The following is a 22,563-nucleotide window of genomic DNA, read 5'->3' on the forward strand; positions in this document are numbered from 1 at the left end:
TCTGCCAAGTGTCGCAGCGTTCAGACGGGCATCCATGTCACATCTGCCAATCAGGCTTCCACATACCGCTGTCACATGCATCCATGTTGCATCACTGTTGCACCTTTGTCAAATACACACACATGCACATGTACACAGTGCACATACATGCAGCCGAAAACAACATACATGCGTGACATCACGGACATGTCTACTTACATACACATTCATCCAAACATGTGTGCACACACAACTGCATTTGGCATGCAAGCCTACACACACAAGCACCATCCATGTCTCACACATTACAGCCCTCGCATGTGTCAGCCCCACAGCCCTGTACACCGCCACCCATACTCGACCCCATACAAACAGATGTGCAACCTGCACACTACCGAATAATCACCACACGCACTGCTCACAATCAGGATGCATGTACACTCACCGCTCGACTCCAGACGGGTCTGCTTCTCTAGGACCTGGACGTGGAGCGCTGGGGATATGCGTTCCAGGACCCTCATCTGTTCTTCCGACAAGTGGCCCCGGCGCCCTTTGGCATCCGCTGCCTTCAAGAGGCGCCGGGCCTTGTTCAGGGTCCTGGACCTGAAGTCCTCCCAGCGCTTCCTGACATGTTGTAAGTCCCGGACTGCCACCCCCTCCGCGTTGATGGCAGTCACGATGTCAGTCCAGATCCAAGTCCGTCCTTCCTTGTCGGCGCGGGAACTTCCAAAGAGGGCATCATACTGCCCCAGGACTTGCTCCACCGGGACACCAACTTTGGTGGCACTGAAGCTGGTGCCCCTCTGCCTCTCTGGCCGGGGGTTGTCAGTGGTCACAGATGGTGTTTGCCCCGACATGACAACCCCAGAGGCAGGAGTTGGTGGGCAACTGGGTCCTGGGGCTGGGCTGTGGAGCGATGGAATCCCAGTCGGGAGTCTTCAGTTCCAGCAGGGGTGGTCACAGCAACAGCACCCCTGGCTGATGTGCAGGCAGCAAATGGCAGTGCACGTGGGCAGCAGGCAGTCAGGCAGCAGCAGATGGCAGGTGGGAGTGTGCTCGGGGCTCTGGGGGGCAGTAGTTCGGCCTTCTGGGCAGGAGCATGGTCTTCCGTGTGCTTACGCGTGGCCAGCTTGATACGGAGTGATTTGGCACGTGAAAATCCTGCATGTCAGCGTGAAAATCGAGGAAAGGCCCATAGCGCGTAAGCGCGTCAGCACGCATACGCGATTCTATTGGACCAAAGGCACTCAGCGCGTAAACGCGTCGGCAGCGTATGCTCATCTATGAAGTCACGTGCACGTTGAATTGGGCACACGTTTGAAAATGTTGCGTGTGAAAAAAATGAAAGACACGTCCGAGTGTCAAAGTGTGTAATTGGTGGGAATGGGCCTAGCGTGTACACGCGGCAGTGACAAAGCGTGTAATTGGTGGAAATGGCCCTACACGCAGAAGTGCCAAAGCGTGTAATTGGTGGAAATGGCCCTACATGCAGAAGTGACAAAGCGTGTAATTGGATTAAATGGCCCTAGCGCGTACACGCTGCATAAGTGACGCTGGACGTGTGGGCCTGTATAAAAGGTACGTGTAGAACACCATTTCCTTGTACGTGCTTTTCGTGGAGAGCGAGTAGGTGAATTCTGTACTTCTTGTCGTTTCACACGCGATTTACTTCACAGCGTTTCAAGTTCGTATTCCCTGTTACCACTGACAGCTTTTTCTCTTTTTTCTCTTTTACTGGTTTACCTGGGCCTGTTCCCTCAAACAGTGTTCCCTTCTACTGTTGTCCTGTCTCCTCAGACAGCGTACAAATCTTCTTTTGGCGGGGGTGTTGCCAACCAAACGCGCTCCTTTTTCACGCTCTTTTACCTGGCAGACGGTGAGTCACGCACGTATCTAACATCTGTGCTTGCCCCGTGTGTAGCCTACCCCTTCAGAGGTCATTCTAGGCTGCGTGTGACACGCATACGTTCATTCTTGTGTTACTGGGTGCCACAGCGTAGTGCAGGTTTTTCTTTCTGCACACGTGGTCTAGGAGGGGTTGCGTGCACGTCATCTCATCTCCCTTTTTTGGGGCTCCTGTGCGCAGCGTGACCCGTCATCTTTCCCCAGGGGTTACTTTCAGCCTTGCTAGAGCACTAGGGTACAATTACCATCTGGTACCCAACCCCTTTGACCCCAAATTGCCCAGGACAATAGTTTACAGCCACTCCCATACGCACATTAACATCAGTGCCATGGCTGGGAGGCGAGGATTCCGTAAGGTGGCCGTGGTGGATCCGGTAGGGGACGTGGTCGTTACTTGCAGGGTGAGCCTGTCCCCCCATGTGTGGAGGACCAGTCAAGGGCACCCATAATCCCCCCCCCTTCCCGTTGAGGCTGATGTGGCTGACACCATCCATGCTCAGCCCTTGTTGGACCAGCCCATTGTGGCGCCAGACCTGGCTGACTCCATGGCTGACTTCCAGGTCACCAGGCCTATGACACGTGCGCTGGTGCACGTTGATGTCATCATGCCACGTGCATCTGGGGCAGCAAGGTCATCTGCTGCCCCAAGTAGGCAGGGCGGAGAGGCTGCAGGGGCAGCTGCGGCTCCATCCACCCCAGCTCTCACACACCCAGCCAGGACAGTGTCGGTCCTAGTCCATCCTGCTGACATTCCCCCTGACACCATTACACTTGAGCCAATGCCTGCACCAACTCCCATGCTGAGTGTGCAATCCCACACTCCTGATACAGAGTCCACCAGGGCTCCTGCCCCTAGTGTCCAGAGCGGCGCAGGACACTCAGGATCACCACCACCTTCCAAGCGCAAGAGGAAGAGTGCTCGTCCGGCACAGGCTGATGCCCCAGACACGGCTACACAGTCTGGCCCGTCCAGGAAGCCCAGCTTCACGGATGACGAACTGAATGCACTTGTCGAGTATGTGTCCGCACATGATAACGAGATGGTCATTGTTGCAGGATCCAAGGCGTGGGAGATCTGCCTGATTACAAGGCATTGTCCGGTGAGTGCACATGCATGTGTGTGTCATCCATGTGCATGGTGTGTGTGTGAGGGCTTCTGTTTGTGTGCCAGGTGAGAGTGTGTGCGCCTGAGTCGTATGGGTCAGCCATGTGCTTCATGCAATACATCCTGCGCAGCTGCATTAGGCCATAGCAGTATCCCTTCTGCCAACAGTAGACATCTAGCCCAACTGCACGACAGTTGCCCTTGAAGTGTCACCTTGCCACAACATTGTTGCTTATTTTTCACTGTTCATTCAGGCAGATTTTTTGCATTCCACCACTTTTACTAGGCATTTCGCAGTCCTCTAGTCACATGTCTGACATGGCTATGGTAAAGTGGAGCGACTTTGTTACCTGGATATCATTTGTTCACACATGTCCCTGTGCAATTGGACCATTTTGGACTGGCAGCTCCAGGTGAAAAATCTGACCAGCTTCTAGGTCCCGGCTTAGGGTGGACATTCGGTAAATGAAGCTGTCGTGGGTGGAGCCGGGATAGTTGGCATATACTGAGGTGATGATTCCCTTGGCATTACATACTACCTGCACGTTGATGGAATGCCACTGCTTGCGGTTCCTATAGATGTGCTCTGATGCCCTGGGGGGACGTAGAGCCACATGGGTGCAGTCGATGGCACCTAGCACTTTGGGGAATCGTGCCACACCGTAAAAATCCAGGGCGGCAGCATGCCTTTCTGCAGGTGTTCTGGGCAGGTATATGTGCCTGCGGACTGATGGGCGGGCAGTGATGATGTTCAAGACCTGGTGTAGGCAGCGTGACTGGGTGGCCTGTGATACCCCACCCACTATGGCACTTGTCCGCTGAAATGATCCAGTGGCTAAGAAGTGCTGTACATTGAGGACCTTCTCCAGGGGGCTGAGTGCTTGGGAGCACAGGGTGGGTGATGTGAGGTCATCCTCCCACTCACTCACCAGGTCCAGTATTATGTGTGGTGGAAACCTGTACCTCCCATACACCTGGTCATCAGGCATCCCGAAAAGGCTGGTTCTGGGTGTGAATATTCTGGCCCTGGCTATCCTCCTCCTCATCCTTTGGTAGCCCACGCCCACTGCTGCTAGGAACGGTATGTTCATCCTGGGTCTGAGCTTGTTATTTTGTTAGCGCGCAAATGTATGCGTTGCGCGTGTTGTAGGCGAACGTGTGACCCGCGCACCCCTGAAATCCAGTACCCAGTCCAATAGCATGTGGAAATTCCCGCGCACCCCGGGATACAGGTGCGCTGACGTACTTGCATGTGTAAGTGCCCGCGCACCCCTGATATACACGTACATAGGCCAATCGCGTGTACGTGCACTTTTGTCCAATTACACGCGATGACACTCTGACGTGCTGTCCAATTACACGCGATGACACTCTGACGTGCTGTCCAATTACACACAATGACACTCTGACGTGCAGTCTTTCCACGTGCGCTCTGTCATCACGTGCTGTGTGGGAAAAACCCGTGCGGGTCACATCACAGACGCGCATACGCTGCCGACGCGTTTACGCGCTGAGTGCCTTTGGTCCAATAGAATCGCGTATGCGTGCTGACGCGCTTACGCGCTAAGGGCCTTTCCTCGATTTTCACGCTGACGTGCAGAATTTTCACGTGCCAAATCACTCCGTATCAAGCTGGCCACGCGTAAGCACACGGAAGACCACGCTCCTGCCCAGAAGGCCGAACTACTGCCCCCCAGAGCCCCGAGCATGCTCCCACCTGCCATCTGCTGCTGCCTGACTGCCTGCTGCCCACGTGCACTGCCATTTGCTGCCTGCACATCAGCCAGGGATGCTGTTGCTGTGACCACCCCTGCTGGGACTGAAGACACCCGACTGGGATTCCATCGCTCCACAGCCCAGCCCCAGGACCCAGTTGCCCACCCACTCCTGCCTCTGGGGTTGTCATGTCGGGGCAAACACCATCTGTGACCACTGACAACCCCCGGCCAGAGAGGCAGAGGGGCACCAGCTTCAGTGCCACCGAAGTTGGTGTCCTGGTGGAGCAAGTCCTGGGGCAGTATGATGCCCTCTTTGGAAGTTCCCGCGCTGACAACGAAGGACGGACTCGGATCTGGACAGACATCGTGACTGCCATCAACGCGGAGGGGGTGGCAGTCCGGGACTTACAACATGTCAGGAAGCGCTGGGAGGACTTCAGGTCCAGGACCCTGAACAAGGCCCGGCGCCTCTTGAAGGCAGCGGATGCCAAGGGGCGCTGGGGCCACTTGTCGGAAGAACAGATGAGGGTCCTGGAACGCATATCCCCAGCGCTCCACGTCCAGGTCCTAGAGAAGCAGACCCGTCTGGAGTCGAGCGGTGAGTGTACATGCATCCTAATTGTGAGCAGTGCGTGTGGTGATTATTCGGTAGTGTGCAGATTGCACATCTGTTTGTATGGGGTCGAGTATGGGTGGGGGTGTACAGGGCCGTGGGGCTGACACATGCGAGGGCTGTAATGTGTGAGACATGGATGGTGCTTGTGTGTGTAGGCTTGCATGCCAAATGCAGTTGTGTGTGCACACATGTTTGGATGAATGTGTATGTAAGTAGACATGTCCGTGATGTCACGCATGTATGTTGTTTTCGGCTGCATGTATGAGCACTGTGTACATGTGCATGTGTGGGTATTTGACAAGGGTGCAACAGTGATGCAACATGGATGCATGTGACAGCGGTATGTGGAAGCCTGATTGGCAGATGTGACATGGATGCCCGTCTGAACGCTGCGATACTTGGCAGAGGTGTACACATGCATGCAAGTGTGGTGGTGTGTGTACATGTGTGGTGCACTTCCTGGGTTGCATGTGATGTCTGGCTCCCCTTTGGCTGCTCATGCAGTTGTATGTGTAGGGATGGTGGTGGCAGTTGCGATATGGCTGTGGTATGGTTCATGTGTGCGAGTTGTAATGCCATGTGTGTTGGGGATTGTGATGACATGTCTGAGGTTTGCCAATGCCACTCATGTGCAACTGTCATGTGTGTATGTGTCCATTGTACAGTGCCCTGATGCCTGTGTTTTGTTTCTCCCTGGATGCAGCGTCAACTGATGAAGAGGGCGGAGAAGGTGCTGTGGAGCACAGCGGCGGGGATCCCACCGCCAGCCGGAGACGCAAGGCCTGGCTCCCCTCCCGTGTTGTCATCTTGTCGGGGAGTGAGGAGTCCGGTGCCGCGTCCCAGGCCGCAGCTGCCGGGGGGAGGTCCAAGAGGCGGAGATTGGAGTTGGACTCCTCGGCAGCAGAAGGCGCAGCTGGGACCCCACAGGGCCCAACAGGGGAAGATGGCACGGAGTCATCCAGGTTGGTGGGGGGTTTGGTGGAGGAGGAGGCCGTGCAAGCACCAGAGACGGGGTCTGGAGGTGGGGATCCCACTGGTGCTAGTGGTGCAGTGCAGGACCAGGTACAGGAGGCAGCACAGGCCGCCGCGGAGGTGCCTGTGTGCAATCCTGTCCCCGATCCTGTCCCTGCATCATCTTGCACCAGCAGGGATGCCTACGTCCAGACCCGTTTTCAGGCAGGGGATGAGCTGACGTCAACTGGCCTTCCTCTGCCTGCGGACGTGGCCATCCAGGTCCAGGTTGAGCCTGTCCTGGCTGGTGTGGCGTTGCGTCAACGGGCCATGCGAGCTGACCTGCAGTCTTTTCATGGAGAGACTGCACGTCATCTCGAATGGCTCGTTGACCACGTCAGCCTGCTGGGACAGATCACCCAGCCCGGATTCCTCCGTCTGATGGGGCTTGCTCCGACCCCCTCCTCAACTGGACCCCCTACGTTCCAGTCGTTCTCTGTGCCATCTTCCCACCCATCAGTCACCTGGGTGCCCTGTGGTGCTGCCTCTGACGGTGCGGCCAGGCTGGTGGAGGAGGCATCCCTACCACAGTCGGGAGTCGGACGTCCAGCAGGTGTGGCCACATCTACGACTGCACCCCAGGCGGCGGAGGATGTGCAGGCAGCAGGAGGCAGTGCACGGGCAGAGGCAGAGCAGCAGCAGCAACATGGTGGGAGCCATGAAGGCTCGGGGCCTTCGACATCGGAGGGGCAGGCATCGGCCGGAGGGCAGGAGGACCCAGGACAGAGAGTGTCTTCCGTGTGGCAGCGGTTGGGCCACGCCATAGGTGCGGAGCGGCGGCGGGCGGAAGAGGCGCGGCTCACAATGGTCAGGGCGGACAACTCCATGCGGAGGGCCCTGAGGCGGGCCGAGTGCCTCGAGGCAATCCGCAGGGGGTTGGAGGAGGACACGGCGTCGTCCCTGCGGACCCTCGGGGCCATGGAACAGGACCGCCTCCGGGACATCGAACAGGAGTTCGATGATGCCCTGGCCCGGAACACCACGGAATGAGCCGCTGGACTTGCCCGCCGCCTTTGTATATAGTTCTTTAGTTGTAGGTCTCCTTTGTTTGTTCTTATGATTTGGAGTCGACGGACACTGCTCCACTTTTTGTATATAGTTGCATTTTAGTAGGGTTTTTTGTAGGTTTCCTTTGTCCAGTTGTGCTCATGGACCCTTGGATGTTTTGTACATAGTTCATTGGATTGATTTTATTTTTCATTTGACTTTGGACAACATTTTTTGGGATTAGGATTTGGTGGTTTTATTTTTTTAAACGGACATGCAGCTTTTCTTTTTTTCATTCCCATTGTAGTTTGTTTCATTTCTTTTGCATTCTTTTTTTTAATATACAATTTTGTTTTCATACTTCACTGTGTGGTATCATCTCATTGGTTTCATGCATGTCATGTTGTGTGTTTTCCCATTCAATTGCAACCATTGTGTGTGACGGACATGGGTTCATTAGCTTTATGAACATTGGGGGTGTAACATGTAATTTCCATTTCCATGTGGGTGAATGGGTTACTTGGTAGGGCTTTTTGGCTGTGGAGGCTGACCATAACGCACATGATTGGGGATTGTGAGGACCTGGTGGGGGCTGCCCATGGTGGCTGGGGGGTGGGGGTGGGTGGGAGACATGAGTGGGGGAATGGTGGTGCTGCCCCTGCACTGCTGGGGAGTGGGGGTGGGGGGGAGACATGAGTGGGGGCCTGGTGGAGGCTGCCCCTGGATGCTGGGGGGTGGGGGACATGAGTGGGGGCCTGGTGGAGGCTGCCCCTGGTGGCTGGGGGGTGGGGGTGGTGGGAGACATGAGTGGGGGCCTGGTGGAGGGTGCCCTGTACTGCTGGGGGTGCCGGGCGGTGCAAGACATGGGTGGGGGCCTGGTGGTGGGTGCCCCTGGTGGCTGGGGGGTGGGGGTGGTGGGAGACATGAGTGGGGGCCTGGTGGAGGCTGCCCCTGCTGGCTGGGGGGTGGTGGGAAAGATGAGTGGGGGCCTGGTGGAGGCTGCCCCTGCTGGCTGGGGGGTGGGGGTGGTGGGAAACATGAGTGGGGGCCTGGTGGAGGCTGCCCCTGCACTGCTGGGGGGTGGGGGTGGTTGGAGACATGAGTGGGGGCCTGGTGGAGGGTGCCCATGGTGGCTGGGGGTGGGGGTGGGTGGGAGACATGAGTGGGGGCCTGGTGGAGGCTGCCCCTGCACTGCTGGGGGGTGGGGGTGGTGGGAGACATGAGTGGGGGCCTGGTGGAGGGTGCCCCTGCTGGCTGGGGGGTGGGGGTGGTGGGAGACATGAGTGGGGGCCTGGTGGAGGCTGCCCCTGGTGGCTGGGGGGGTGGGGGTGGTGGGAGACATGAGTGGGGGCCTGGTGTAGGGTGCCCCTGGTGGCTGGGGGGTGGGGGTGGTGGGAGACATGCGTGGGGGCCTGGTGGTGCTGCCCCTGCACTGCAGGGGGTTGGAGGGGTGGGAGACATGAGTGGGGGCCTGGTGGAGGGTGCCCATGGTGGCTGGGGGGTGGGGGTGGACGGGAGACATGAGTGGGGGCCTGGTGGAGGCTGCCCCTGCACTGCTGGGGGGTGGGGGTGGTGGGAGACATGAGTGGGGGCCTGGTGGAGGGTTCCCCTGCTGGCTGGGGAATGGGGGTGGTGGGAGACATGAGTGGGGGCCTGGTGGAGGCTGCCCCTGGTGGCTGGGGGGTGGGGATGGTGGGAGACATGAGTGGGGGCCTGGTGGAGGGTGCCCCTGCACTGCTGGGGGGTGGTGGTGATAGGGGACATGGGTGGTGGCCTGGTGGTGGCTGCCCCTGGTGGCTGGGGGGTGGGGGTGGTGGGAGACATGAGTGGTGGCCTGGTGGAGGCTGCCCCTGCTGGCTGGGGGGTGGGGGGTGGGAGACATGAGTGGGGGCCTGGTGGAGGCTGCCCCTGCACTGCTGGGGAGTGGGGGTGGTGGGAGAAATGAGTGGGGGCCTGGCGGAGGCTGCCCCTGCACTGCTGGGTGGTGGGGGTAGTGGGAGACATGGGTGGTGGCCTGGTGGAGGGTGCCCCTGCACTGCTGGGGGGTGGGGGGGTGGGAGACATGGGTGGGGGCCTGGTGGTGGGTGCCCCTGCACTGCTGGGGGGTGGGGTGGTGGGAGACATGGGTGGTGGCCTGGTGGAGGGTGCCCCTGCACTGCTAGGAGGTGGGGGGGTGGGAGACATGGGTGGGGGCCTGGTGGTGGGTGCCCCTGGTGGCTGGGGGGTGGGGGTGGTGGGAGACATGAGTGGGGGCCTGGGGGAGGGTGCCCCTGCACTGCTGGGGGGTGGGGGTGGTGGGAGACATGAGTGGGGGTCTGGTGGAGGCTGCCCCTGGTGGCTGGTGGGTGGGGGTGGTGGGAGACATGAGTGGTGGCCTGGTGGAGGCTACCCCTGCACTGCTGGGGGGTGGGGGTGGTGGGAGAAATGAGTGGGGGCCTGGTGGAGGCTGCCCCTGCACTGCTGGGTGGTGGGGGTGGTGGGAGACATGGGTGGTGGCCTGGTGGAGGCTGCCCCTGCACTGCTGGGTGGTGGGGGTGGTGGGAGACATGGGTGGTGGCCTGGTGGAGGGTGCCCCTGCACTGCTGGGGGGTCGGGGGGTGGGAGACATGGGTGGGGGCCTGGTGGTGGGTGCCCCTGCACTGCTGGGGGGTGGGGTGGTGGGAGACATGGGTGGTGGCCTGGTGGAGGGTGCCCCTGCACTGCTAGGAGGTGGGGGGGTGGGAGACATGGGTGGGGGCCTGGTGGTGGGTGCCCCTAGTGGCTGGGGGTGGTGGGAGACATGAGTGGGGGCCTGGGGGAGGGTGCCCCTGCACTGCTGGGGGGTGGGGGTGGTGGGAGACATGAGTGGGGGTCTGGTGGAGGCTGCCCCTGGTGGCTGGTGGGTGGGGGTGGTGGGAGACATGAGTGGTGGCCTGGTGGAGGCTGCCCCTGCACTGCTGGGGGGTGGGGGTGGTGGGAGAAATGAGTGGGGGCCTGGTGGAGGCTGCCCCTGCACTGCTGGGTGGTGGGGGTGGTGGGAGACATGGGTGGTGGCCTGGTGGAGGCTGCCCCTGCACTGATGGGTGGTGGGGGTGGTGGGAGACATGGGTGGTGGCCTGGTGGAGGGTGCCCCTGCACTGCTGGGGTGTGGGGGGGTGGGAGACATGGGTGGGGGCCTGGTGGTGGGTGCCCCTGCACTGCTGGGGGGTGGGGTGGTGGGAGACATGGGTGGTGGCCTGGTGGAGGGTGCCCCTGCACTGCTAGGAGGTGGGGGGGTGGGAGACATGGGTGGGGGCCTGGTGGTGGGTGCCCCTGGTGGCTGGGGGTGGGGGTGGTGGGATACATGAGTGGGGGCCTGCGGGAGGGTGCCCCTGCACTGCTGGGGGGTGGGGGTGGTGGGAGACATGAGTGGGGGTCTGTTGGAGGCTGCCCCTGGTGGCTGGTGGGTGGGGGTGGTGGGAGACATGAGTGGTGGCCTGGTGGAGGCTGCCCATGCTGGCTGGGGGGTGCGGGTGGTGGGAGACATGAGTGGGGGCCTGGTGGAGGCTGCCCCTGCACTGCTGGGGGGTGGGGAGGTGGGAGACATGGGTGGGGGCCTGGTGGAGGGTACCCCTGCACTGCTGGGGGGTGGGGGGGTGGGAGACATGGGTGGGGGCCTGGTGGTGGGTGCCCCTGGTGGCTGGGGGGTGGGGGTGGTGGGAGACATGAGTGGGGGCCTGGTGGAGGGTGCCCCTGCTGGCTGAGGGGTGGGGGTGGTGGGAGACATGAGTGGGGGCCTGGTGGAGGCTGCCCCTGGTGGCTGGGGGGTGGGGGTGGTGGGAGAAATGAGTGGGGGCCTGGTGGAGGGTGCCCCTGGTGGCTGGGGGGTGGGGGTGGTGGGAGACATGCGTGGGGGCCTGGTGGTGATGCCCCTGCACTGCTGGGGGGTGGGGGGGTGGGAGACATTAGTTGGGGCCTGGTGGAGGGTGCCCATGGGGGCTGGGGGGTGGGGGTGGGTTGGAGACATGAGTGGGGGCCTGGTGGAGGCTGCCCCTGCACTGCTGGGGGGTGGGGGTGGTGGGAGACATGAGTGGGGGCCTGGTGGAGGGTGCCCCTGCTGGCTGGGGGGTGGGGGTGGTGGGAGACATGAGTGGGGGCCTGGTGGAGGCTGCCCCTGGTGGCTGGGGGTGGGGGTGGTGAGAGACATGAGTGGAGGCCTGGTGGAGGGTGCCCCTGGTGGCTGGGGGGTGGGGGTGGTGGGAGACATGAGTGGGGGCCTGGTGGAGGCTGCCCCTGGTGGCTGGGTGGTGGGGGTGGTGGGAGACATGAGTGGGGGCCTGGTGGAGGGTGCCCCTGGTGGCTGGGGGGTGGGGGTGGTGGGAGACATGCGTGGGGGCCTGGTTGAGGGTGCCCCTGCTGGCTGGGGGGTGGGGGTGGTGGGAGACATGAGTGGGGGCCTGGTGGAGGCTGCCCCTGGTGGCTGGGTGGTGGGGGTGGTGGGAGACATGAGTGGGGGCCTGGCGGAGGGTGCCCCTGCACTGCTGGGGGGTGGGGGGGTGGGAGACATGGGTGGGGGCCTGGTGGTGGGTGCCCCTGGTGGCTGGGGGTGGGGGTGGTGGGAGACATGAGTGGGGGCCTGGTGGAGGGTGCCCCTGCACTTCTGGGGGGTGGGGGTGGTGGGAGACATGAGTGGGGGCCTGGTGGAGGCTGCCCCTAGTGGCTGGGGGGTGGGGGTGGTGGGAGACATGAGTGGGAGCCTGGTGGAGGGTGCCCCTGCACTGCTGGGGGGTGGTGGTGATAGGGCACATGGGTGGTGGCCTGGTGGAGGCTGCCCCTGGAGGCTGGGGGGTGGGGGTGGTGGGAGACATGAGTGGTGGCCTGGTGGAGGCTGTCCCTGCTGGCTGGGGGGTGGGGGTGGTGGGAGACATGAGTGGGGGCCTGGTGGAGGCTGCCCCTGCACTGCTGGGGGGTGGGGGTGGTGGGAGCCATGGTGGGGGCCTGGTGGAGGGTGCCCCTGCACTGCTGGGGGGTGGGGGTGGTGGGAGAAATGAGTGGGGGCCTGGTGGAGGCTGCCCCTGCACTGCTGGGTGGTGGGGGTGGTGGGAGACATGGGTGGTGGCCTGGTGGAGGCTGCCCCTGCACTGCTGGGTGGTGGGGGTGGTGGGAGACATGGGTGGTGGCCTGGTGGAGGGTGCCCCTGGTGGCTGGGGGGTGGGGGTGGTGGGAGACATGCGTGGGGGCCTGGTGAAGGGTGCCCCTGCCGGCTGGGGGGTGGGGGTGGTGGGAGACATGAGTGGGGGCCTGGTGGAGGCTGCCCCTGGTGGCTGGGGGGTGGGGGTGGTGGGAGACATGAGTGGGGGCCTGGTGGAGGCTGCCCCTGGTGGCTGGGGGGTGGGGGTGCTGGGTGACATGAGCAGGTGTGCAGGGTAGTCCCCTGTGGTGTGTGCTGCCTGCAGGGGCCGTGGAGGGTGTACAGGGAATACCTGGGAGCAAACAGCCAAATCGCGTGTAGATTTTCCCGCGTACCCCTGTCATACACGTGGCCAGCCAAATCGCGTGTGGAACTTCCCGCGCACCCCTGAAATCCACGTACCCGGCCAATTCACATGTGGAACTTCCCGCGCACCCCTGAAATCCGCGTACCCTGACAAATCGCATGTGGAACTTCCCGCGCACCCCTGTAATCCACGTACACGGCCAAATCGCGTGTGGAACTTCCCGCGCACCCCTGAAATCCACGTACCCGGCCAATTCGCGTGTGGAACTTCCCGCGCAACCCTGAAATCTGCGTACCCTGACAAATCGCGTGTGGAACTTCCCGCACACCCCTGTAATCCACGTACACGTCCAAATCGCGTGTGGAACTTCCCGCGCACCCCTGTACTACACGTACACGGCCATATCACGTGTGGAACTTCCCGCGCACCCCTGTAATCCGCGTACCCTGACAAATCGCGTGTGGAACTTCCCGCAAACCCCTGGAATTCACGTACCCTGACAAATCGCGTGTGGAACTTCCCGCGCACCCCTGAAATCCACGTACCCGGCCAAATCGCGTGTGGAACTTCCTGCGCACCCCTGAAATCCACGTACCTGGCCAAATCGCGTGTGGGAATTCCCGCGCACCCCTGAAATCCACGTACACGGCCAAATCGCGTGTGAGACTTCCCGCGCACCCCGGTATACACGCACACATATTTTTTGTCAGCGGGTGTCCGTGTTTGTGGGTACCCCTTTGCACGTCATTTGTCCTGGAGGGCCACAGTATAGGACATTCATCATGGCAGTATATAGGTGCTATTTGTTGGTGCACCTTTTGGCGCACATTTCTTACAGGCGCAGAGACGCTACCGCCTGCTTTCTTGTGGCGGTCGTGTTTGTGCCTGTGCGCTGGTTTGAGCGTGCGCTTTTTTCCCCTATTCTATTCCATGAATACGTGTTGTAGGTGAGCGTGTGGGTGTTCCGCGCACTTGTGCCCTGTACTTCCACCGTGACGCCCACATTTTGGCAAGTTGTTCCCCATTCCGAGTGTTACGCCCCGTGTTCCGCCTACTTTTGTTGCGTGCGCCGCGCTATGTGCGATTTTCGCTGTGGCCTGTGCGATTTTCGCTGTGACCTGGCGCACGCAGTTAGATGGCCTGTGCGCCAACGAGCGCCGCATACTTTTTTATCGCACATCCGAAGGTTTTCTCGCGCACGGCCTTCCATGAATCGATGTGCGCTGCTTTTCGTGCGATTTTCGCACTTGCACTGCGATTTTCGCTATTCCACTGCGATTCGCACGTTTTTGGCCACTTGCGCCGCGCTAATTATTCCATGAATCGGCCTCTTAATATAAACTATTCTTTTGCATCTATTTAAAGATTTAAGATTCACAAATGTGCCTTGTGAAATTATGTTACACACAAGGCTATATAGTAGGTGCGACACATACAAGTACACATTACCAACAAAGAAACACCAACAACTTCCAAACACAATAAAACAGGGGTTATTATTGTTAGAGTAGACTATAGTAAACTAAAGTAAAGACAAATAACATTTCTTCAGTAACCAGGCAAAACATTAACTTTTTAATAGCTGCATGCTGATATGTCCTTACAAATCAGCCTTTGTATGCACTTGAAAGTGCTTGCAGCACTGCGGTGGAGATCTCAACTTCCGTGCTTGTGAATCTGTTCCAAAGAAAACCAAAATACAGTACATGCAGTTAAAACATATGCCTCCACCGTATGCCTTACAGTGATACTAGTGTCTTTTGCAAAGGTGGCCCGCACCAACTAATACCACACCTACTCACATCTAAGGCAAGGGTATGCCGTGGTTTCAACAACGAATATTACTTTGTTGTGATATACTATGCGGGTGTTTATTCAAAATACTTCAAATATGTCTATGCATTTGTGGGGTAAGGGATAAAAGGAATGTGGGGAGATGTTTAGGGAAGGGGTGGTAGTGAAGGGGAAGAATTTGAAGAAACACCCACGAAGTAAATAACAAAGTGATTTAATTTGTTGAAATGACATGGAACCTAGTCAAACACTTACTCCATGCCACACACATCAGCGTACATACTGTAACAACCTACTGAAAAATAAAGACCACAATAACTAACAACACTGCACCTACTTTGAGTTGCAACACTATACCGACTGCTATGAACTGAAACAATACCCCAAACTCACATTTATTTTTTATTTTTTATTTTTCATTGGGAGATGGGCTGCACTTTGCTCAGGCCTACCTTAGCTTGGGATGGCCGGCCATTAAAGGCCGTGTCCGCCCTCCTGGACGGGCATGAAAGCCATATTATTTTAATAGTGGACAAAGGGTGACAGGGGCATGTCAGCGCCCTCAGGAAGCAAAGCCATCTTTACTGCAAAATGCCATTAATTTGTGAAGCCTGGATTTGAGTTCAGAAGCGCCGGCTGCAGCAAATGATAACTACTGTCTGTTATTTGAGGTCTGTATTGGATTGTGTTTCGTTTTAATTGTCCTTATGTTATTTGCAACGTATTATTGGATGCTCTATACTTCTCACTTGCTCTAAACCTATGGTGCATTATAGGTTATTATTCTATACTAGCATCGTTGTAACCTTAACTCGCCCTCACAAATAACGCAGGCACATTTAACATCAGCAGACAGGTTCATCTTTATGACAGACCATCATACATATGAAAAAGATATTTTACAAATGCCCAAAATGACCATATTAATCATTAGGAATAATGTGCACTTTACATTAAATCACCACACACTGTGTGTATCACAGTCTTAGGGTTACATTGCCCAGCTTGCTTCTTGATATTATCACCATCCTGCCACTTTTTCAGGCTGAAATCTTTTGAAAAATCTTAACAGAAAATAGTCCTTACCCCTTGCTTAGTGTTTTGGTCAGGATGTGCTTTTTTAACCCACTGGCTATAAATTGCCCCCTTGACCCAAGACGCTTTGAGTTCTTTTTCATTGCCTGGTCTCTTTACAGCTTCCAGAAAATATTCTTTCGTAGAATGTGTGGCTTCTCTTCCTCTGCCATCTGCCATTGTCTGAAATATTATCCTCAGAAGGCTTTCGACAGCTCTATTCACTCAGGGTCTGGTCTCTGCCTTCATCAGCTATATAGCCCCTAGCAGGTGGGTAGCTTTTTTCCTTCAAGTTCTTGGTTCTTGTCTCACTTTGGATCATACCTTTTCTCAGTCCTCTTCCTTTAGTCCCTCCCCCCCCTCAGGGTTGTATCCTAGCTTGTGACACACATATGGGGCTTGGTGCTCGTTTATGTTATAGTTGAGTGACCTAATTACACAATCTATGACCCATTGAGTTAGACCCCTTTGCTTCAGCCACATTTCCTGATTGGTTAGCCCGTGTTCGGCATCTAGGGTTAGCAAGTTTCTCTCTTCGGTTTTGATTTCCTCCTACCTGCTGAAAGTGGAGGTTAATTAGAAGACCTGTAAGGTCTGAAACTTTAAAACTTTAAAATGTCCAGCTCCCATTCCTGAATTCAGGGGATGTGTGTAGCTGCATGATCTGTGCTTCTGAACCAAAGTAGGTGTTGGGACAGATCACTGCAGACTGGAAGAGACTGAGGGAGGTGGTGTGTCGCTGCGCTCATTCAGTACCCATCAGGACCATGGTGTATCAGTCTCTCTGCTACTGTGAGACTAATTGCATACAGCTGCTAGGTTGATCCTTATGTTTGTAAAAGTTCCTAAATAGCACAGAGGGGTGACAAACCAGAAGGGGGCATCAGCTTAAACTCTAAGAAAGGGATGACAGTTGTATTGAAGTGGGTGGTGCAGGGTGGCTGGCAGTAAACTGGCTTGGGCATCTCAGTTGGGAACCAGTCCATCTGGGTGTCCATGTGATTTCCCTTATGTGAGTCCGTCTCCAAAGGGTATCAGGTAATAAAATTGCAGCAAACATGTCACCGGTAAAAATAAATTGCAGCAAAAATGCTGTGGTTTGATCTGGAAAAGGTGTACCCCATTATACCATATAAGGGGAGCAGGGGTTGCGGGGGTGTCCCCCGTGGCCCTTAAATGGCATAATGAGCCCAGGGGTTGCGGGGGTGTCCCCCGCATCCTTTACATGATTGTGGCGGCAGAACCACAGCATTTCCGCTGCGATATTTTGTATCTACAGCCATTTTTGCCGCGATTTTAAGACATGGAACCCTCCAAAGGCCATGGGGATGTGAACTCAATGTGGGACAGCTCGTTCCTGAATTATATCGATGGGGGAATGCCAGGATGGTTCTCACTATCTATTTTTAATGTATGCCGGTGGCCAACCTAAAATCTTAACTTTATAAGACCGGATGACAGGGACTATATAGAGAGCCCTGGAGAATCCTCTTTATGCCTATTCCAGATAACACTTCAGGCAATGGCTGATATCCCTGGTCCCCAGCACCCCTCAGAGCTTTGTCAAATGGCCAGACCATGCAATTGTGTCCAGTATAAACAAAGTCCAACATACTGCAAATGAAACCTTAACACATGCTTCATCACTATTTCACAAGGTGCAGTTTAACTATAACACTGGTGTATGCTACCTAAATCCTAAAGCGAATGTTGGGAGGAAGTGGTGTCCTTTGAGTAATCTCAATATGCACATACAAGTAGCATTTAGCACCTTCGAAGGTATTACCCAAGTTGACCAGAGTCAATTTGCCCGCTACCGATTTGGCTGAATTTGTTACAGCTGTTTTGACAGCAAATATATGTGGGGGAGGGTTTGGGGAAATAAAAAATATAGGGGTATTTGGGCGGCTGCGGGGGGGTTACACCCTGCATATATTAACGTTCAAAACGGTTAAAAAAAAAAGACGGCCAAATCGGCCAACACGGTTAAAAAAAAAACGGCCAAATCGGCCACAGGCCAATTGATACGAACAAATCGTATACATCCCATTCAAAGCCTGTGAATTAGGAGAAGAAAAAAAAAACTTAATCCAGACCAAACTTCTTGGCTGTGCCGGTCCAGCAATGCAGTGTGTCTTAAAGTGTAATTTCGAGCAGGATTTTTTGTTAGTTCCGTCCTTGGTTTTGACTAGGTTTTTTTCCACTTACTTCATTATATCTGTTGGTGTTGGTAGCACACTGTGAGCAGCTTTCGCTCTGTTTTCTGCTCACGTTGTGTTTTATAATCCCCTATGTCTATTGACTAAATGTGCATATCCCACTAGATTTTGTTCATGGTTTATTATGCTATGACATCTTAGACGGCTAGACGGCAATTGTGTCTGTTATTCATTAAATTCTTGTTTGAACACAATTTTGAAATCTTTCCATGTACAATAACATGGCTGCATGTAATGTATAGTTTAAGGACCTGTTTTTTCTTTTGGCTTATACTTTTTGATCCCACTTTTCCAGGTCCTTGTTCAAATAATTTTTGTGGGTTGCCTCTTATTGTTGTGTGTCGCTGGGTGATTAGAATTAGACTTTTGTGTGTGTGTGTGTGTGTGTGATGTTTAGAGATCAGCTTGATGTGAAACTTCCAAACTCTCTTTCTTATATCTTACATAGGTCCCCAGTGTTTGATTACATGTGGATGAGTGTATGGGCAGCACTTCCAACATCTGATTTCATCATGTTAAATTACTTTAATCCCAGTACTATGTAATAGTAATATTTCCAGTGTCTTACCTGGGGGTATCTGTACAGACCCAAGATGTGCGCAAGAAGAATTGAGCGCGTGGATCCAGAATCCTCAATGATGACACCTGGTGGCAAACTCCGCCTCTGGCGGTAGTTTAGAATCTGCTCCTCCTGTCCTGACAAAATCCACAGGGCGCCCTTTAGCGACCGCTGAAGCATCGAACCGGAGTCATAGACTTTGAATCCGAGAGTGAGGTTGGGCAATAGAGTGGGGTTATTGTTAATCTCATCAACAGTAAGACCATAGCTTGGACCCACTGGTAATTCTGGAACCCAAACCTTGAATTTAGAGAGAGAAACTTCATTCACGTTCATCAATGACTACTATGTGTCAGCTAACATGTGGTGATCAGGTAGCGGTATAAAAATGATTAGTTAAAGGATCATGCTCTTCAAATGTCTTTATTTCACTAGCTATTCCGAAAATTGTTAAGACGGATTTCTGAACTCTGTCCTGGTGGCGCAGAAGTTCAGAAGGCCAACCTAATTACTTGGAACAGGGTAACCTCTGGACGAGCCAGACCAATCAAGGTAGCGATCGCGGCGGTCAAGACTAGGTCTCAAGAGGGGTGAGGGTGACTGAAAGCCCGCAGTGAGCACACAAAGCAAGAGCGCTTACAAACTACTCCAAACAGTTGTTATATCAAAAATAGATACACATTTATTTTAAGGCCTTTAAAACAATGACCGTAGCGAGAAAATCACAATATCACAATATTAAACCAACACATACCATATCAACACAATATATATACAAATACACAGTCGCAAGCGTTTAAAGCACGAAATATGTAGTCCACCTGCCAGGGAAGGAAAACAGGCAGTTCGATAATGCTTTCGACTCAGTTCGCCTTCATAGGCACCTAACTAGATGGAAGTCCGAGCCCTGCGAAGAGTGGAGCCTTGTGCTCAAAGTACCTGCCACGCCGGTGCCAACGGGCAAAAGGGGAAGCTCTTCGGAGGAGGTCAGGCAGTTCGGGTTAGTGCACAGCAGAAGGAGAACAGGTTCCGCGACTCAAGCGCAGCCTCCACAGCGGGCAGAAGCAGAGCGCAAGCGCGGCAAAAGGGTGCTGTTTTTACACAGCAGGGAAAAGCAATGGGATACTGCAGGAGGGCGACCAGATCCTAGATATACTACTCACCGGTCCCCGAAGCAAGCAGACCCAGGCTTCTCCACGATAGTTTCAGCAGCTGGCAGGTTCAGAAGAGCAGGAGACGCTTTGTAGTCGTGTAGAGCAAAAAGACGTCCCAATCGACGAAACCGGCACAGTTTTGTTGCCGCACAGGACAACGGAGCAGCCGTGTGTATTCGAGCCAAATGAACCCTCCTCCCTTCAGACCTGGGAACGCCAAGCGTACGAAGCGTGGGAGAGGGACAAGGACTCGCAATACAACACAACCTGGCGGCGGTTGCAGAGCCAAACTCCTTTGTAAGCTGGTCAGTCAACTGGATGGCCCAGAGACGCTTCCGAAGGCTTACTTGGCAGGAGATGGTTGAAGATGCCGGGAATAGCTGTTCCTGCTATTCCAAAGGTCGAAGCACCAGTACAGGCCTTCTGGTTCGATCAAAGGAGGAAAGGGTTTCACAGGACGACAGCAGTGCAAAGGAGGATTCCTTCAGCGGGTCACCAGCGATTCCTCGGTCCAGCCTCTTGGTTGCAGGATACTTGGCTCCTGTATTCCTTCGTTCGTGAGAACTCAGGAGATCGACCTGGTAGTGGTGTTTCCAGCCCCCTCTTATCCACGGTTCCCTTCACGCCAAAACGGAGGGGAGCCAATGGGAGATCCGCTCACCAAAACACATACCATACGTGGACCAATCACGGACCACGGTGGTCCCAGGCATTCACACCACCCTAGACTCTCTGGCACCCAGGATGTGTATTGGGACCAGACATCCCAGCCCACACCCTGGAGGCACACAAACGACATGTAGAAGCCCGCGAAAGCAACCACGTTTCGCGGGAAAGTACATGCCCAAATAAGGAAGGCCCCGGGTCGCCGGACCTGGGGAAGGTGAAGGGAGCAAGACGGTCAGTGGACAAGACAAAGGAGCCTCGCGGCCTGGGCATTTTGGGAGCCAGGCCACCATTTTGGGTTCAGTGCAAAAACGTGCTCAGAACGCCAAAAGGAGCTCAAAATAAACAAAACGATCGCTGCCACCATTCAAGTCCCTGAATGACTTGCACCGATCAAATACCATCCTAAAAGAGTATCTAGGGCCTGTAGAAGGCTAGAGACCCAAGAGAGCTGTAACTTAGCTTACAGTGCCCTCTTGTGTCGTGTTGCACTAAAGCTGCGACACGATAAAAGAAACTACGGGAAACCACGTTCCCCGGTACTGACTGTCTTAAGGGCATGTCAGTTTCCCCGTAAGAAAGGAGCGAAAGCCCAGAGAAGTGCGGCATAAGGCTGTACTTCTCTGGCAAAGTCAAGAACAAGGTTAAAAACAATAGCAAAAAGTTTAGGGGTTGCCACATGGAAGGAAAATTCCCTACAATTACGAAATCTTTCCTAACAAAAATCAGCAGCATATGAGGTGAAAGTGGTAAATTACCTGTGTCCCCTGATACCTTCCCTTCTCTGTAACTAGCGCCTGGATGCCGGTGGGCTTGGAGCGCTTCACAAATAAATAGCAGTAGCAGCAATGCAACAATAGGTGCAGGGTCTGTGTTTCTGCACATTAGAGTAAACATGTCTTTGAAGCTGTGTCACAGTAAAACTGCTCAGAAATGCTGGTAGTGTCAGGGGTGCTCCCGATTACCCGTGTAATCTGCACTGCAGCTGCAGAGGCTCAATGCACATTTGGAAGAGAAATTGACAGGCTATTGAAGAGGTGGAATAGAAGTGATGATAGTAGGCATCCCTGTCCATGGGCGGTATCAGGTAATAAAATTGCGTCAAAAATGTCGGCGGTAAAATAAATCACGCAGGTCGTGGTTTGACCCGGTAAAGGTGTACCCCATTATACCATTTAAGGGGAGCAGGGTTTGCGGGGGTGTCCCCCACCCCCCTTAAATGGTATAATGGGTCTGGGGATTGCGGGGGTGTCCCCGCATCCTTTACATGATTGTGGCGGCAAAACCACAGCATTTTTGCCGCGATATTTTGTATCCATGAGGCCGCCAACATGGATACAAAATATCACGCCATGAGACCGCCAACAGCACATCACTGCTCTCTTGCACTTTTCCTGCTTCCTCCCACTAACTCAACCTCCCCTCCTCTTTCAGAGCCGCCAGAGCGCCAAGGGACCACTACGGTAGTGATAGTGCGCGGTACAAATGTCCTTTAACATTAACATCCATGGCCATTTTTGCCGCAATTTTAAGACATGGAACCCCATGTGCATAGCATACATGACAGGCATATTAGTAGAGGGAATGTTCACCGCCACAGGGGCATCTTGGCACTATTGATAGACAAAAGATGTATATTTTTGCCCAATTTAATGGTACTCATTTTATCAGCCTCTGAATGATGAAGGGTTGAGTGGACCTGCCGGGAATCGAACCTTTGACCATCAGGTCAAACACAGGCCCGTGTAGGGGATGCATTAGTCTACCGAGCAACAGACCCCGATACTTTCAAACATCCCCCATATAAATGGAACCTTCAGCCAAAATGTTGCATTTCACAACATGTCCCTTAATCCTAATTTCTCTCCCCCTGTTCCTCAGAGATCTTTCCTCGATCCTCAACCTAACCCAACACTCTTCTCCTGAAAACACATGTCACCCAAAGGTGATTCAGTTTCCAGCATAGTTTCCAAGAGAACAACACTATTTCAGCTGTCAGACTCATACTGTCCCAAGAGGGCCTTGTTTACCCTCAACAGACCGCACACTGCTAACCATTACCCTTACTATAACTTGAAAAGCGTGCAGACTTTGGATCCACACACTGTGTTCCTCAGTTCATTTTCTCTGCTGCTCCCACAGAAAAGCATTGCTGTCCCAGGGCATACATTAATTCTGGCCTCTGTAGCAGCACCTCGTGCGGGAGGCCCTCCCTTGGTTTTGCCATTATCTTTTGGTCATAGTCCTCAGAAATCCCGGCTATGCCTTTTCAGTAGTACAACACTCACCTGTCCGTGTACCTCAGAGCGAATGTCAAGTA

At 55.1% G+C, this 22,563-nt stretch overlaps 1 protein-coding gene across 1 annotated transcript in view; it reads right to left on the reverse strand.

Annotated features, from left to right (window-relative positions):
* LOC138464926 (extracellular calcium-sensing receptor-like) overlaps positions 1 to 22,563 on the reverse strand; it is a 178,291-nt gene that overhangs the window by 25,253 nt on the left and 130,475 nt on the right. The window contains exon 10 of the mRNA XM_069607219.1: positions 18,433 to 18,723. Within this exon, the coding sequence (XP_069463320.1) occupies positions 18,433 to 18,723 (291 nt within the window). The remainder of the gene's footprint in view (positions 1 to 18,432; positions 18,724 to 22,563) is intronic.

The sequence above is a fragment of the Ambystoma mexicanum genome, chromosome 1p, assembly GCF_040938575.1.
Source record: "Ambystoma mexicanum isolate Mex_15411 chromosome 1p, UKY_AmexF1_1, whole genome shotgun sequence".
NCBI classification, from domain to species: domain Eukaryota; kingdom Metazoa; phylum Chordata; class Amphibia; order Caudata; family Ambystomatidae; genus Ambystoma; species Ambystoma mexicanum.